The 17754-nt window shown below is 29.0% G+C and overlaps 1 protein-coding gene across 3 annotated transcripts in view; it reads left to right on the forward strand.

Moving 5' to 3' along the window:
* Nucleotides 1–17754, forward strand: part of LOC119679890 (protein dead ringer-like) — a gene marked incomplete at its 5' end in the record, with an annotated part of 95423 nt that overhangs the window by 23400 nt on the left and 54269 nt on the right. For 2 of the 3 annotated variants that reach the window (XM_038092475.1, XM_038092477.1), the window contains 4 exon segments: nt 5224–5420; nt 5488–5635; nt 5760–6024; nt 8457–8557. In XM_038092475.1, coding sequence (XP_037948403.1) covers nt 5224–5420; nt 5488–5635; nt 5760–6024; nt 8457–8557 — 711 coding nt within the window. 3 annotated transcript variants of the gene reach the window in all.

The following is a 17754-nucleotide window of genomic DNA, read 5'->3' on the forward strand; positions in this document are numbered from 1 at the left end:
CTTACACAAGTTGTTGCAAAAGACAGAAAAAAAATGTTGGTAATTACAATTTAATGTCATTTTACAACGTTTGTAAATCAACAAAACAACCGCATTAAGTATTATATAGTGTAAATGATATATGTAATTGTTGAGTATGAATGATATCGCTGAAATGAAGTTAAAACTGTAATTACATGTGGGGGAACGCACGATTGAGTGCCTACAACAATGTGTATGTTACTATTGATATCGCTTCATTTCAGCCATTTTCCTACCTGCACAATTAAATTAAATATCGTAAATTGTCAGTACACATATACATATATAAAACTGCGGGGACTGAGACCTACTATTACTAGATATATATATATATATATGTATACATATGTCTTTATAGTTGTGTGATAAAATTATTTTATTCTATTCTTCATTTCATTTAACATATATACTATAATATGCAAACTTTACTATTTTGTATAAAAATTATTTCATACCTACATTGATTTATCGTAATTGCTTTTTTACATTAAAAATATCTAAATTTATATAGAAATCGGTATACAGTAATTATGGGTTTTTTCCAAATATCTTTTTTTGCTTATCCATTTTTATTGTTTTTTTTTATATTTAATCTACATAATATGTTGTGTTTTCTAAATAATTGTAATATGTGCCACATTATACTTTTATATACATATCATAGATATTTACGTACCTACATACTTACGCATATACGCATACATAATCGTAAGCCTAAGTAGTATATTTTAAGTGTAATAAAAAACTAATTACCTGCACGTACATTAACGCACAGTAAATAAAATGCAAGGCATGAGCCTGCATATTAAATATATTTAATTTAAAAAAATATTACAATATCATAAATGTTTTGTTTTGTTGTCTTCTCATTATTTTACTCATATATATAGTCGTATTGTTATATGACTATATGTTTAGGCCATATTTTGCTCTCCAACTAACTCAGTTGATTTGACATTTTCATTAGCAATTGCTTGCTTGCCTGCCTGCCTGCCTGCCTGCCTGCCTGCTTGTTCGCTTACTTGCTGCACTAGCACTATTTTAGTACCATTTTATGTCTCCACTAAAGCACTTTTAGATCTGTAAACCTTTGCCAAGTTAATTCACGGCTGGCGTAGCATCCGTGACCATGCAAAATGTTTCTTCTTTCATACGACACAACAACAACAATAACAACAACAACAATAATAACAATAAGAAGAGCAACAGTAACCAAGCGGCAAAAAAGAAAAGTAAAACAAAAAAAAAAAAAACTGGACTCGGTTTCTCGGTTTTAACTGTGTGCGAACAAAGTAGCGCTCTCACATTGCTGGATATCAGTACCGGCTCTTGCTATCGCTGCGGCATTTATGTATGTTCTGCACAATGTCCACGGAATCATCGACTGCACCGCACCTATCGTATCAATGCTGTTCGCAATCATACACATCCACTGATTTGTAATGAGAGTACGCTTGCGCCAACTTCAAAGTATTCCTGGAAATGCATTGAAGACGGCGATAAATGTTGCATTAATGTCTGCTTTAATGCAGCTTTTGTGTTTAAATTGAAAATTCCCGATTCGTAATAGACACAGTTGCGCTTCATTTTTACCACTTGAAAAATATAAAACTTTTAATTGATGCCAGACTTTGTGGAAACTTATTTTTTTTTTTGCCAACCAAACGGACCAATAAGACTTGTCTTATATTTCTTAACTATTTATACTCACATAAATAGATCTGCTTTTTTTTTTATAAAATATATATAATTAAATAATGATATAGGTAAAAATTTCTTAAAATTAAATACTGTACACAATTTATGTATTTCATTACTATTTATGGTATTTGCAAATTGGTTTTAAAAGGAAGCACACGACGTAGACATACTAGAAAAGGAAGTATACTAGGCTCCTGGTTAAACGAATAGCAGATAAATATTGTAACATTTTCAGTGTGATTGTTATTTACCAGAATTTGATTGTTCCTTATTTATAGGGTGTTTTATCTATCATATTTAAGAACTATCAAATATTCGTCTTTTTTAGACGGTTCGTTATTTCTGTTACCAGAATAGATTAAGAGCTCTTCTCTAGATTTAGTTCTGCACTTTGTTCTGAAAACTTTAAAGGGCCTTGTTTAATCAATGGTGAAATTGGTATAATAGAACTCTTCTGGTCGCATTACCGTCTATTGGACGATTTCACGTCAATAACTTTAATAATAATAATAATAGAGGGTTCGTTATATTGGTTATTTGTTAAACCGAGTGTCTATTGTACAAATAATAACTGTTGTATATAAAATAACTCTTAAATACAAAAGGCCTTGACAATATATCTCCTCTTATTCTGAGAGCGTATGGTACCTGAAAATGATAAACAATAGAATTTACTACGTTTCACAAATATTCGCTAAATTATTTGTGAAACTTATATGATACTTATATGATACATCCAGTTGAGAGAGTTAAATAAAGTTATTAATTACTCATATAGCTTCTAACGCAAAGAAGCAGACTATTTCTCCTAATTCTCACTGGAGAAATTGTTGTAACCAGTGAGAAAAGAAACCATTAAACATTTTGACAACTTATCAGAACAGTCTTTGACAATGTATCAGACTGTTCAACGGTAAAGCCGAAAGACCTATGAAATGATCTACATTCAACGGAATGGATTTTGTCTATATCTTAGGGGGTCGTGCGAGGAATTTGGTAGCAAAACGGTAAAAAATTGCTAATTGAGTTACATGGAAACTTATTTGATGGCCTGTCACTGTATTCAACCAACCAATCATACATATAAATTCAATACAAAAGATCTTGACAAAATATCTCTCTTTTATAGGACGGTAAGATTAACATCCCCTAGTTCTCTGAGTTTATTGAAGAACTATTGGTAAAAATAGTGGCTAATCTCTTCTTTCAAAGAGCAAGATATTCATAGAGAAATTGGATAATAGTTTCCTTTTCTTATTGGTGATTACAGTTTATAGAGTGAGTGTTGTAAGAGATTCCCATTCTGATTTTAGATGGAAATATAAAATTGTTTTTCTATTTTATCTTATTTAAATAAAAGTTCGTTATAAATGTTCTTTCGTATCTTCGTTTTCTTCATTAAAGCTTCATGTGTTTTTAATAATTTCTTTATCATTAAAGTCCTCTAGTAACTTAGGCTTCATTTACAACTTGGTCTTATTTCGTTCGAATTGGCGATAATGTCTTACAGTTAGTACAAAATAGTTTGTTAAAAATTCTGACGTGCTAATATATACCGTCTTTTATATTACCTTTGGTCTCCCTGGATGTCTTTTCATATTGCTATTGGTCTCTCTGGATGTCTGGTTCTTATCGGATAAAATTTGTGTTTGACCTATCAAACGCATATATTATCATAATTTAATGATAAAGTTAATAATTTGGTTTCACCGTCCAATGTGAACCTGGTTTTCTTTTATCACCTGTCTGTATTTTTTTCGATCTAAGAAACATGTTTTTCAGTTAATGATATTAAGACATTTAGCGTCCTCGTTAACATTAGGTTATCATATCGTTTATCGCTCCCTTAAATACCCAGACATCCTTTTATGTCTGAATTTTATAGGTTTAGTCTTATTATCTTTTGGATTTCTTTGACTGCAATCAAATTTTTTAAAAATAAGATAAGTTAGGACGCATATTAACCGATAAATTATGCTAGTATTCTTTTAAGTTATGAAGGTTTTAGTGGATAGTATTATTGTTTGTATGTATTAAATAATAATGAACTGAAATTATTAACTGAAATCTAAATTCTATACAATATGAATATATAACATGAAACTAACTGAATTCCTTGAAATGATAAGTATTTATTTATTACTTATAAGTCGCTATAATATAATATATACCGTAATATATATTTTTAATCCGTAAAGGTTGTAAAATTACAACCTGGCCGTTTTAAAACATACGGTATGCTCAACAATTGAAGACTGTAGAAACTATACAGAACCAAATTCATTTAGTAAACAACTAAAAATTGCCGCCCCGTTTAAACCCTGCATCCTAGAGTAATACTCATTTTTTCCTGAAGACAAGATCTGTAGTCGGTAGGATTCCTCAGTAGTTTCTTTTACTGAATATAATTATTTATTTATTTATTTGTGAGTTAACATTAAAATTAGTTTTAAAGTTACCTAAGAATTAGGAACTGGATTACTGGGTCCTTCGCTCTCTGCTTATATAGATGTTAAGATCTATATATAAATTTTATTTAATATGTTTTTGGGTAGGTGTAGCTTCATTATATTGTAGTCGCTGTTTTTGATTGCGTTGAATTAGTCACTGATTGGGTTGTTGTAGCAGTTTATGCGATGAGTCATGGTTAGAATATATTCATTTTTGGGGCTTGTTGGTTATACATCGATTTACCGACTATAATTAAAAGTGTGGTTTATTTAAAATTTTTTTATAAGTTTAAAATATATTTTGCTGTAATAAATATAGTTTATTCAGTTTAAGTAAATAAATGCATTTATTTCGATTTTTGAGTTCGTTACCCTCGTAAAATGCTGAGAACTCTAATCCCTATTTATTACGCCTATACGATACTTATTTAATGTGGATTTTTATTTAATTTTGTTCCCATTGCAATTGGAAAAACTCTATTTCTACTTGTTTTAGTATTTTTCTTTAAAGGAACGTTAATAATTTACATGTCGCGTATCAATCGTTCGATATTTTATAGCAAATTATTGGACATAACTCATAAGCTCTAGGAGTGCACAGACAGAAGTATATTGCGTCCGATACGTAATTGCTGGCAATTTTTGCAAAAATCACGTTTTAATTCATTGTTATAAGAGTTGAAATATTTGTGGTGATCGTGGCCACGCAGCATGTGATGTGTTGGTCGCAGGCAGAGCTGTGAGTGTACGGACCAAACCGCATACGTTAACGTCCCTGATTGCCTGATTGCCTGATTGTCACAGGCGTACTCTCATGGTTGATTTCATGACAACATCATCGATCGATATTTCTTTTTTCTTCTTCTGATTTTGTGGCGCATGCTGCATCGTAAAAGTTTTGAATTGATTTTTGTCGTAATGTGTTTGCTTGTTGCAGCAAATGTTGCAATTAATTTTAACTATATTTGTTGTTATTTTTCACTTTTAATTTTTTTTTTTTTTTTTTTTGTAAATTTAATGCATTTCTTCTCTATGCGTTTGTTCTTTTTAGTCACATGAAGATCATTCCGATGATGAAATGCGTGAATGTGATTCTATTGAAGGGGATCATGTCAATCGTACAGCACGTTTAAATCATACTATAACAAGTAACGGTGGTGATATGAGTTTTAGCGGTGGTGGTAGTGGTGGTATTGGAGGAATTGGTATTGGTCGTAGTCCAGAATCTCAAGCTGAAATGCAATTAAGGTATATGTACATTAACATTAAACAATTTGAGCACAGTCTAGAGCACAAAAATTTTAAAATATTTTAGTCATCATCATCAATTTACAACTAATCCATTGAACGCTTTGGGAAATTTTATGGGCATTGGTGGCTTACATGGTATACCCAATTTACAACACAATGATGTGTTAGAAAAATTGAAAATGCAAGTGCGTGATATGAAAGTTGGACTTATGGTAAAAATATTATTTTTTTTATTTATTTATTATAAATTTATTAGAATATTTGTAATAATATAAAATACATAATATAGTAATTGACTTTACCACATATCTTACCATATTTTTATCATAATTTTAGGAACAAGATTATGCAGCCCATGCTGCTGCTTTTGGTGCAAATGTTTTACCAACACCTATTAACACCGCATTTACTTTACCACCCACCACAATAGCTTCGTTTGGTCACGCCGCACCAAATATTGCACCTTCAGCTGGCAACAGCATGTCTAATGGTAATCTAGGTTCACAAAATTCCACAAGTACTTCAGCCACAAGCTCAGCGTTATCCAATGGCGGTAACAGTTTTTCCTTTACGTCACCAACGGCACCGAGTTCAAGAGATGGTAAGTTAAATTTTATATATTTATTTCTTAACATTCTTAATATCTGACATACATAAGTATTGTTAGGTTAAATCGAACTATATAAATATTTTTATATTAAAATTAGAGATTAAAGAATATAAAAAAAACTCTTAAAAAGATTATCAATTTAGTATATCGATAAAAACGATTTCGATCTAATTGTTTTGAATGATATAAAAAGAATCTGGGGTCCATTTTTGAATAAAAAATTTGTTATTTGAAAAACAATTTTAATGAAGTATATATTCGTTATTATTATTTATGATCTAAATCTATGTTTCGAGTTCCCAAATAGCTCCATATGTAAAAAACTTTTATAGTTTATCAGTGAAAAACTTGACCAAGTGATTTGCGGCAACTCTTGGGATAATTTATTACCATTAAAAAAATTTTACATAGACTTAGATAGATGTTAGTTAGATCATGCAAAGTCCTGGCTATACGATAGAAGTATTAAAACTACCCATCAAAGATGTTTGTGACCCAACACTCTGTCATGATAAACACAACAAAGTGTTCGAATGGCAGGAATCGAATTAATTGTTGCATTAGACGGAAGGGGAGAAGTGCATTAAAGATAATTTCCTCCCAAATCCTCTAAACATTTGATAATGTTTCCAGTTATACAAGTACCATCTAGTGACAAAAAACTGTAGAATCTTTTCTATTATTTATATTAAACATTTTACCAGTATTAACCAGATTTGGGCATTTAGTATGTATGGGACTTTAATTTCAAGCGGTGACCTCTCTAAGCAAGTACTTATGGCACATTTAAAAATCGAACATTGACCTATTAGCTGCGTAACACATTTAACTTGAAGACTGCACATTATACACACGAAGTTTTAATGGCTTTTATGAAGTATATATTCAGTATATACATAAGTCTAGATGATATATCGATTCTCCATGTATTTTAAATTAACCTTAGTAGGTTAACTTATGTTGAAGTGGCGCTTTGTAACAAGAAAGCCGACTTGAGCTCAAATAATGGCCTGATGTGATACCACAGAAAAATCATTGGTTCGTACATAGACTTAAGGATCAGTATACGACCAACACCGAAAAAGGCAGCAACTCTCCCATTAAGTTAAGATATATCAACCTGACAATTCTATTTTTTGATTTTATTGATCCTCTGATAGCTAAAGATGACACAAGAGATGGAACTCAGTTTCCTTCTCATCCTTAGAGCCACAATCGCGACAAAAGTCATTATAAGAAAGACTCGTTCTCTGGTATGCCTCTCTATTATACAGTGACCCGTCAGCCACAGTAGTATAGTGCTAAGCAGATTCCGACTTAGTTAAAGTAGCTTGACTATGCTCAGGTATTTTCGTTTAATTGCCAGTTTAAATGTAGCAAGTGAAATGCTAATATCTCAGAAGTGAATATAAGGATGAAGAGTGCCTGCCTTGGCAAGCTCGTCTGCCCTACAATTGCCTGAGATATCCCTATAAACAGAGACCCACATGATTTGGACCCTGACACGCCTAGCTAAGTCATTGTGGGTAGCGTTACAGTTTTGAGTTATAATTGATGTGGTTTAAGTGCCTATCAATGTTTTAATGGTAGCTTTGCTATCTGAAAATATTGAAATACTTTCTAATAACTATGACTCCACATTTCTATTTTCTATCTAATTTTCTTCTGTACGGCTTACTACGCGGATATATTGACTGTTTGCTATTCGTAATTGTAACTGTTCGTAATATTTGGCTGTATGATATTGTGTATTTGTTGTAGGTATATGAGAAATATATGGATTTTATAGTGAGTGTATTAAGTAATCTTATAAGGTTTTAAGCTGAAGAATTGTTTTAATTTTCATATTAAAGATTTTGTGATTGGTATGATGTGGCAAAGCACATAAAAATGAAGAATCAAGGTATATGAAAAATATATTGATTTGCTAACCTTATAAGGCTTTAAGAAGAAGGAAAGAATTGTTTTGATCTTCATACTGAAGATCTTAAGTTCTTTGGAGAGCATCCAAGAATCAAGTTTTTTTTATTTTATGTATAGTTGGGTTTGTCATTAAATGCTATGATTCAGTTATCTGTTCCTTCGTCTGTTAGTACTACGTTGCCAAGGTAACAAAGGTTGCCACTATTTGCAATGATTTTATAAGACAATTGATTTGACTATGATTAGATTACTAGGCAAATTATTTTTGTTTCCAGTCAGTTAATTTTTATGCTGACATTATTGGTATTTCTCACAGTCACTGATAATAAATATATGTCTGAAGTTTTTGTTATTTATGAGTCTATGTGTTCACTTATTTGGATTTTGATGAATTTTATTTTTAGTATTTTCAATTATACAATATAGTTTTTATTTTTCTTTATATACGTATAACCAATATTTTGGTATTTATATTTTTTTCTTTTTTGTTGCTTATTCAGTAAATCCTGCTTCAAATTCATCCACATCAAGTGAGGCTTCTAATTCATCACAGCAAAATAATGGCTGGAGTTTTGAAGAACAGTACAAACAAGTCAGACAGGTAAGTGACATAAGATTTTTAATTAAATAATGTAATTATTTATTTATGTAATAAATATATGTTTTTTTTTATTTATTTATCAAAATGATGAATATATTCATTAAAGGATATAATGCAATGTTAAATATATAGAGCACATATATATATTTAATATAGTGTTCAGTTTATGTACTATACGTTCTATATATGAATATTTAAATTAAAGATAAATAATGAAAAACTATAATTAAATTTTTATACAGACCTTCAGCATATCTTTAGCATAATAAGTATGCAGTAGAATGGTGTTCGGAATAGATATTTACGATTATGTAAATAGGGATATAAAAAAAGTATCGTACAATTTTTTTCTCAAAGTACTTAATATTGAAACTTTTCGAATGCGCTAATTTCTTGTAAGACCACAATAAAGTATCTAAAGTCTAGACATAATCGTTTTTCCGCTCTTAACCCTTACACTTATGCTTGAATAAGTGAGGTAAAAGCAGTTATTGAAACTATTGTTGGTAATTATCACTTAAAAATGCTTGTAGCAAAAGTGAGAAATGGTCAAATTTTCCCGATGTTCCACTGGATTTGAAAGATATGCAAATTTTTGTTTTAGTTTTTGTTCGCTACATAATTGTTTTTAAAATTCCTAACTATTAATAAATTTACACAAAATGCCTCGTTTATTAATGTGAGAAAAAATAACTTGTCTGTATCTTATATCTTGTATCTTGTTTGTGCTCATTCAATTGGCAAATAGCATCCATCCTACATGACCGATGCTGCATGCATGCATGCATCATCTTAAGAAATTTTCTTGGACTTGTCTGACGACTTGCACTCTATGGGATATCCGCTTTATAGTAGCGCTGCTGTAATATTTGTAATTATTTTAGGTATTAAACGGAAATATTGAGACAAAAAGTGTACAATTTGTAAGAAATTTTTATTTCTCAAAGATTATTTGTAAAATGGCAAACAGATGACAATTTCAAGTTTTACTGCTTTGTTTTTATAAGTTTTACAGCTGTGCCATATGACTATTGATACGAAAAACTAGTAAACCATAAAAAAAAAACATGTCCATAACTTATCGAAATTTTGTATTTATTAATATTTTTTAAAAGTACGTTAAAGACTATAAAAAAACAATAAAAGGTATATATAACTGTGAAAAGTGTATGTGAGAATGACAAAATAATTACCGAAAAAAGGATACTTAAAAATTGTACAGTGGTCCATTTGTCTTGTTCTTCTGTTGTTAAGTCATAACTTAATGGTTATCACAAAAATTTAAGATTTTTTAATAAATAATAAGTAAATAAATAATGTATATTTATCTATTTTTATAATATAACATACACAATAAAATATATTGCATTTTCATATGTCACTTAATGTAATAAAAAAGGTATGCTTTCTTATTATATTCCAACATTATAAAATAAGTTTCTAATAAAATATAGTAGGAAAAAGTACTTAAACTACTATAGTTAATTTTTTGGAAACAATATTCTGTCTTTTTTGAGGAAAAATTTTTTTTTTCTTGGAAAGATTACCTTATATATATATATTATATATTTACAAATAGTAAATAAAATTGAAAGGTGTCACTTTACAATCCAATCAAAGCTTCAAGAAATAAAATTTGATAATATTTAATGAGAAATATAAAAATATTGCAGCTACAATTTTTAGGTATAATTTTCATACAATATTATGAAATAAATTCAATTAAGATAAAATAAAATAAAATAAAATAAAATAAAATAAAATAAAATAAAATAAAATAAAATAAATTAAATTAAATAAAAATAAAATAAAATTAAATAAAATACATACATACAGCTGCATAGTCTGCCAAAAATTCAATTAATTAAAAATAATAAAAAAATTTTTGTTGTTGCAATTTTATTACTGTTCCATAAAAACATCTTTGTTAAAAACAATAGTTTATATAATTAATCTAGTTTTTTCGTCAAAACGAACGTTAAAAATATAAAATAAAATAAATAAATACAGCTGTATGGTCTGTCATAAATTCAATTAATTAAAAATAATAAAAAAAAGTTTTGTTGTTGCAATTTTAATACTGTTCGATAAAAACCTAAAAACTAATTTAATATAAAATATAATAAAACTAATAAAACTAGGTTTTATTATCAAAACGGACCTTAAAAACTAATTTAATATAAAATATAATAAAACTAAATAATTATTTTTTTTTCTTTTATTTTACAATGTCTTTATTGAATCGGTTTTATTTAAAGCCTAACCATACATTATACAATCTTAATAATTTAATAACATTACAATATAAATTATTTTATATGTAAATACTACAATGAATTATAAAATAAATTGTAAATTATTTTAAGGACCTCTGAATAAATAGTCAGGGCTTATTTACCAGATATCACGGCACATAAATTGAATCTCTCTTAGGAAAGAGATCTCTTTAGGAAACAGAACGGCAGGTCTATCATTTCGTTTCAGTCTAAAGGAATTTATTATATTAGTAAAAGGTCTAACCAGCCTTATTCTTCGAAAAATAAAATAATAGTAAAATAAATAAAAACAAAAAAAAGAAATAAGAAAATTATAAAAAAAAGTCCGATTAAAAAATAATTATGACCTAACACAGAACTCTCAATAAGCCAATACTTGTTGGTAATTTAGTATTATCTGCAGAACTAAAAGATTAAAGTGATCTGAATTCAAATAATACACATCAGTCAATAAGTCGTACGACTGACACACAGATGGCGCTACCATTGTCAAATCTATATGACTTTTATGAAGTACCAACCTTCAAAAGATTATGTGTAAAATTTCATGACATTTTGATTAGTCAGGAAAAAGTGACAGCTGTTTAAGTGAAGCTACTTTTGTTATTTTCAAAACAATGAATTCAAAACAATTTCGAATTGCTTCCTCATCCACCGTATAGTCCAGATCTGGCCCCCAGCGACTACTGGCTATTCGCTGATCTTAAAAAAATGCTCGCCGGTAAGAAATTCATCTCAAATGAAGAAGGAATTGCTGCAACTGAAGCCTATTTTGAGGTACAAGACAAATCCTTCTACAAGCACGGCATCGAGAAGTAAGAGAAGCGTTGGAATGATTGTATTGCTCTTGAAGAATTGATGATGAGTGAAATCGATTTTTGGCAGAAAAAATTTGTTTTTCTTAGTTAGTCACCCGTATTATTGACTGATGTGTTATATAGGTGTTTAATAATTGTTTTTTAAACCGTTACTTAAATAGGTGGGCTAGGTAGGGTTAAATGTAAAGCCCACTTAAATTCCCAGCTTTTGAATACATATAAAAATAATAAATAATAAGACACAATAGGTCATTTTTGAAGGACTTAACTGTAAGTATCTTTGTTGCATTTATGCAAACCTTAATCTAGATATGTGTGAAATAAGACTGATTTAATATGGAAATAAATAAAGACTAAAAATAAGTAATAATATATTTCCATTGGCTTCGTTAGACCAGTTAACTTACTTGAGTTTGCTTAAATTACTTCAACCTCAAGTAAGTTAACATGTCTAACGAAGTCAGTGGAAACGTACTTAACGCTTGCTTTAAATAATTTATTCGTTTATCAAAAAATCGAAAAAAAACCATAAAAACTTCTTAAATATAAAATCGATACATTTCAACTGTAATGTGTATAATTAATGATAATCTTCCCTGTAGTCGAAATAAGGTTTAAGGTTTCGTGCATTATTTATAACAATTTGTGTAGAGTCCGTAATGCTACAAGCAACGAATTTAATCGTCATTTATTTGGGTCGAATTAATTAAACTTAATTATAAAAATGACCAAATTGTGTGAACTTCAGCAGATTTTTGGCATAAAAAATTTGGATTTCGTTGTATGTAGATTGGTTGAATCGTAATGTTATTGCAAATTGGCAACACTCACAGAGAACGTTGTACCATCGACATGTACCATGGACGACGTTCATCTTCTTTTTCCCATTTAGGGTTTAATAAAGCAACAATTGCAAATACTCGTTTACGCTCAGTGCTTGCTTGCCATAAACTCAAATTAGATATACACTATAAAATTTATGCATATCTACGACTTATTTATTTGTAAAGGATTGATTTATTGTTTGCTGGCATCAATTGTATCTTTAAGGTCTTGGCATCTTTTGTCTTTAAATTGCGGTGAAATTGTGTGGAATGGCATGTGGATTAGGGGTGTTGCAAGCAAATGCGGGAAGGTGTTGTTTTAATCACTTTTATATAAGTACAGGTAGTTACTCAAAATTGATTTGCCCATAGACATTTTCTTTCTGGTTCTTTAATCTCCTTATTTATAGTATCTTGCTTTATAGCATTTTATGAAATAATACAATATTTTCATGCTAAGGCGAGTTGCTGCGATAATGTACAGACTCATGCGCTACGAAATTTATGTATAATAAGTATGTTTATATTATATATGTCTACATAAAGAATTTAAGTAATAAAATCCTGCATTCCAAAGTTATTACTACATTTTTATTTAATATTATTGAATAATTATAATTAAACGAAATCAATCTAATACGTATATAACGAATCGGTTTATTAAAAAAGCGTTTTACGATAAAAAAAACAGTATATATGTATTTTATTGAATTTAAACAATTAAATTTATTGCGTTAACTAATAAATTTATAATTAAATTATTTAAAATACGTTTTTTATACTCAACATTTAAAAAAATTTTCAATAAAAACAGTATGTCATTGCAATTACAAGATAATTGAACATTATATCACGATATTGTATTTAATGTAGTGGCTTTTGATGTTACGGTATTAATCTATAGAAAAGTTTTCTGATAAAAGGGGAATTAAACTACTTCACTTTAACTTTTACTTTACCGCTTCAAAAAAAGAAGTGCTAAGAAAAGAGCATTTTTTCTGCAATTCTATCTGGTATTCCTTAACTCTGTATAGTAGAGGTTTTTTCCAAAATTGCAGAAGAGTTAATTCAGTACATAGCAATATTTTTATTCAGCTTTACCCCATAAATATTAATAATTAAAAAAATATATCAAAATTAATATAGTATATTCTGGCTCTAGTTCTATTCTAAAAAAGTAAATATTATTTTTATTTAATTTGTTTAAAAAAACCCTTTTGTAAATAACTTGTCAAACATTGTTAATTTAATTCAATAAAGAAATATAAGATATGACAAAAAGTAATAGGACTTTTTGAGTTATCTGGGTTTTATAAAACCCTATATCAAATTTTATTGTTGCTTATATTGATAGTACATTCGTTCGTGGAATAAGTTGAAATATCTGAAAAAACCCTTTTCGAAAAATATCAATTTTAAAAATTTCATTCGCAGGCAAATATTGAAGACGGTTTTGGTATATCTACTGTTAGTATGATACTCTCCGATTGGTTTCAAAGAGAGTCAGAGAAACACTGATTGTACACTGACTGTACACTTGAATGAGGTAGCTTACATATATCAGCAAGAGACGTTAATGTCGAGCAAGCAAAGGAAATGATCGCCAAATCATTATCAAAGAGTTTGTTGATGATGTCGAGATGTATGAGATGTTTGATTTTGCTATTAGATATTTAGGGTTTAGAACATATAGTAGCAAAAACTGTTTAGAAATGACTAAACTTTGACCAAATGTGTTGTAGCGTATTAATGTAAAGCTTGTAAATATTAGATGGTCATAGATAGTCAAACGTAGATTCATGAGAACAAATTTTAAACAATAAATGGTTATAGATAAATCTAACTTACTTACTTATTTGGTCATTACAACCTGTTACCGAGTTTCGGCCTGACGCAGCATGTCTCCTCAGGCGCCTCTGTTGTGTGCTTCAAATACCTTTTTCGCTATAGCATCTTCTTGCATTCTTACGACATGACTAAGCCAGCGAAGCCGCTAGATGTTAATTTGTTGAATTATATAAATGTCGTGATAAAGTTCGTACAGTTCGGTGATTCATTCCTATGCAATACTCGTAGCCAACTCGTAGAGGACCCAAGATCTTACGAAGAACTTTTCTCTCGAAGATAAATCTAATAATCTCCCATAGACAAATTTAAACTGTTTGGAAAAATAGTTTAGAATAGTTTATTAATTTTAATCCATAGCACTTTCTTTCATTACCGCGACATGTCAAGCACTTTTGCCACCAACGCGTAAGGGACCATAGATCTTCTGAATAATTTTTCTTATATAATGTTGTAGTTCATGATCATTAATTCGAATCCTTTTTTTTTTTGAAGTATCTTTCTGATTCATCGCATTTGTATTCATCATTTGACTTCATTTTTATGGGTGCTCTGTATTACGAAGCAAGACAGATTTTTCTAAATTTTTTATTTTTATTATCAAATAATATATCATATAGTCTCTCAAACGAATTGTAATTTACGAAATATTTAACATACCACATTCATAATAAAGTAGCACTTGAGGCAATGCAAATGAAAAATATTTCACCACTTAATATTTAAAAATATGTTTTACATAAATTGCAATTTGTAATATAATTTTTCTTAAATAATAGAAAGAATTAATTTAAATATAAATGCAATTTTTCAAATAATAACAAATTTATTATAATAAATATAGTTGTGGTGGCATTTTGAATTGCTGGCATTTCATTAAAACAGAGCAATCTGAGCATTTACGAAGTGAAGGCGTTGCCAAGAATTTTTTGTCGGTACTCAAAAAGCTCGCATAATTGTTATAATTGCGGTAAATAATTAAAAAAATGAAATAATAAATTCATAAATAAAAATCATTAGCATGTGTACACATAAGCATATATACATTTAAATATATATTAATAATGATTCAATTTCAATTAACAAATTCGAAAGTATCTATGGCGTTAGCGGCCTAAAGGCATGGGCCTCACATCGATATATACAAATATTTAATAACATTTTTTTTTGGTGCTCAAGCAAAATGGTTGGTTGCTGTTGTAAGACTTTGTATATATGTATATATGTAAATATGTAAAAATAGTAATAAAAACAAATAACTTATCAATCAAATTATTTTTAAATTAATTAATGTTGGCTGACATTTCCTGTGTCTGTCCGTCTATATCTGTCGGTGGGTCTACTTGTATAATTTGTACATTCACTTATGCGCCATTTTGTGGTTCCATTTTATTTAAAGTTTTATATCTTTTATTTTCTTCATTTACAATTATTTTCACATGCGTGAACGTGAATATGCTTCGACTTCATCGTGAAACTATAATTATTCTCAACATGAAAAAAGATACAACAAACTAAAAAAAAAATGAAAAAATAAAAATAAAACTATTTTAGTATAAAATTCAATTTATGAAAAATGTATCATTTATTTGTGTGTTCAATTAGTTTTTGTTTTTGTGGAGTACAGAAATATCGCACTGAAGAGAAAAGCGCTGGGTTTCTGCTTTTGAGGATATGAAATGAAATTTCGCGTTCATTAATCAACGTCAATTATGCTTTGCATATGAATAATTGCGCTTAATTATAATTCTTTTGGGCGGACCTCAACGTGTATGTACAGTTTTGCAATCACTTTTATCATTTATCGCCAAGTAAATTATTTTAATAAATTTAATTTATAAATTTTAAAACTATTGGTTACCCACAGAGCCGTAACCTTTGCCAACCTATGTATAAGTACAAAAATCTACACCCAATGGGGGGTGTGGGGTGTTCAGCAAAATAATAAGTTCAAAAACCGAATTTAAAAATGAGATACAAACCTAGGTATATAATTGTTTAAGTTAGGTTAACTTAAGTGAGGCCCTATGCTCCACTAGGAGATAGAGAATATCGGTTGTTCCTACATAAAATTAAAAGGACAGCATAAGACTAACGCCGAAAGGTGACGGATCCCATTTAGGTTAACTTAAACCAACCTGACATTTCTATGAACTTGGCTAAGTTCTTAATTTTGCAAGCTGATAGCACAGTGCGGTCGTTAAGAAAGGGGGTCACGAAAATTTGATTTCTTTTTCTAGCTAGATATTGGCACAGAAACTTTTAATTTTTAACTTTTACAAAAAAGTTAAAAATTTTAAGTTATAATAGGTTCCACATTGACCGTCTATGGGTTTGATGCCGATGGTTTCGCCTGTTGCAAAAGGAAAAAAATATGTCAAGGAAATAATATAGCCCCCTTCTAAATGATTTGGTTTGGTCGGAATGGGGCTTTCTACAACGGGCGTCTTATTTGACGGTAAGGGGGTTGTTCCTTAAATAAATATCAGAGTGTTAATGATCTTCAAAAAACTTTTTTCATGAATGAATGAACATTATGGAGGTTCACTTTTGTACAGCATGCGATTCAGAGTTTGTTCTAACGACCACCACATCGTAATCAAACAAAATAATTTACTTTTTAATAATTTATTATTATAAATTTATATTTATATATTTATATTATATATTATATATTTATATTATATATTATATATTTATATTATATATTATATATTTATATTTATAACCTAAAGTATATATAAACTAAAGGCTTATATCATCCATGGAGTTACTTTGTTTTTATTCATATGTATTTTTATTATTTATGTGAAGTTCTAGAAGCATTTACAGAAAATTCTGTCACTCTTAGAGTTCTGTACTCTCTTCTCTAGTGGCACGAGAGAATTTTTGCACCATTTTTTTTCTAGCGTAAATGCTTTGAATTAGATTTTGATTATGTGCAAATATTTATCATATCTGATCAAAGAATTATTTTAATACTATCATATTTATTTTTCTTAAATAAAACACCGAGAATTAAATTTAATCAATTTTGAGGAATGAAGAAGTTTTTTGGACAAGTTCTAAAAGCAACAATGAAAAGTAACTGAGATTATAATAACTTATTACGATAGTGCCACTAACCGAGTTCTGCAGTCTATTGAATTGAGAGATCTCTATACTCTAATAGCGCAAGAGAAGAGGATGTAGATGTAATGGAACAAAGTGGTTATTAGTTATTATTAGCAATGCTGTTGCACTTGATTTATTCAATATATAATGTATTTTACAAAAGTTCTGATGGAATAATTTAATTCATTTAAATATAGTATTATTATACTACATTCTGCTAACACAAAATATTTTGAAAAGATTTTGGTTGACACTTTGAACTGTAAGACATCCTTACAAGTGTCATTATTTAACTATTTCATCGGTTTTTATCCGCGCAA

The sequence above is a fragment of the Teleopsis dalmanni genome, chromosome 2, assembly GCF_002237135.1.
Source record: "Teleopsis dalmanni isolate 2A chromosome 2, ASM223713v2, whole genome shotgun sequence".
NCBI lineage: Eukaryota > Metazoa > Arthropoda > Insecta > Diptera > Diopsidae > Teleopsis > Teleopsis dalmanni.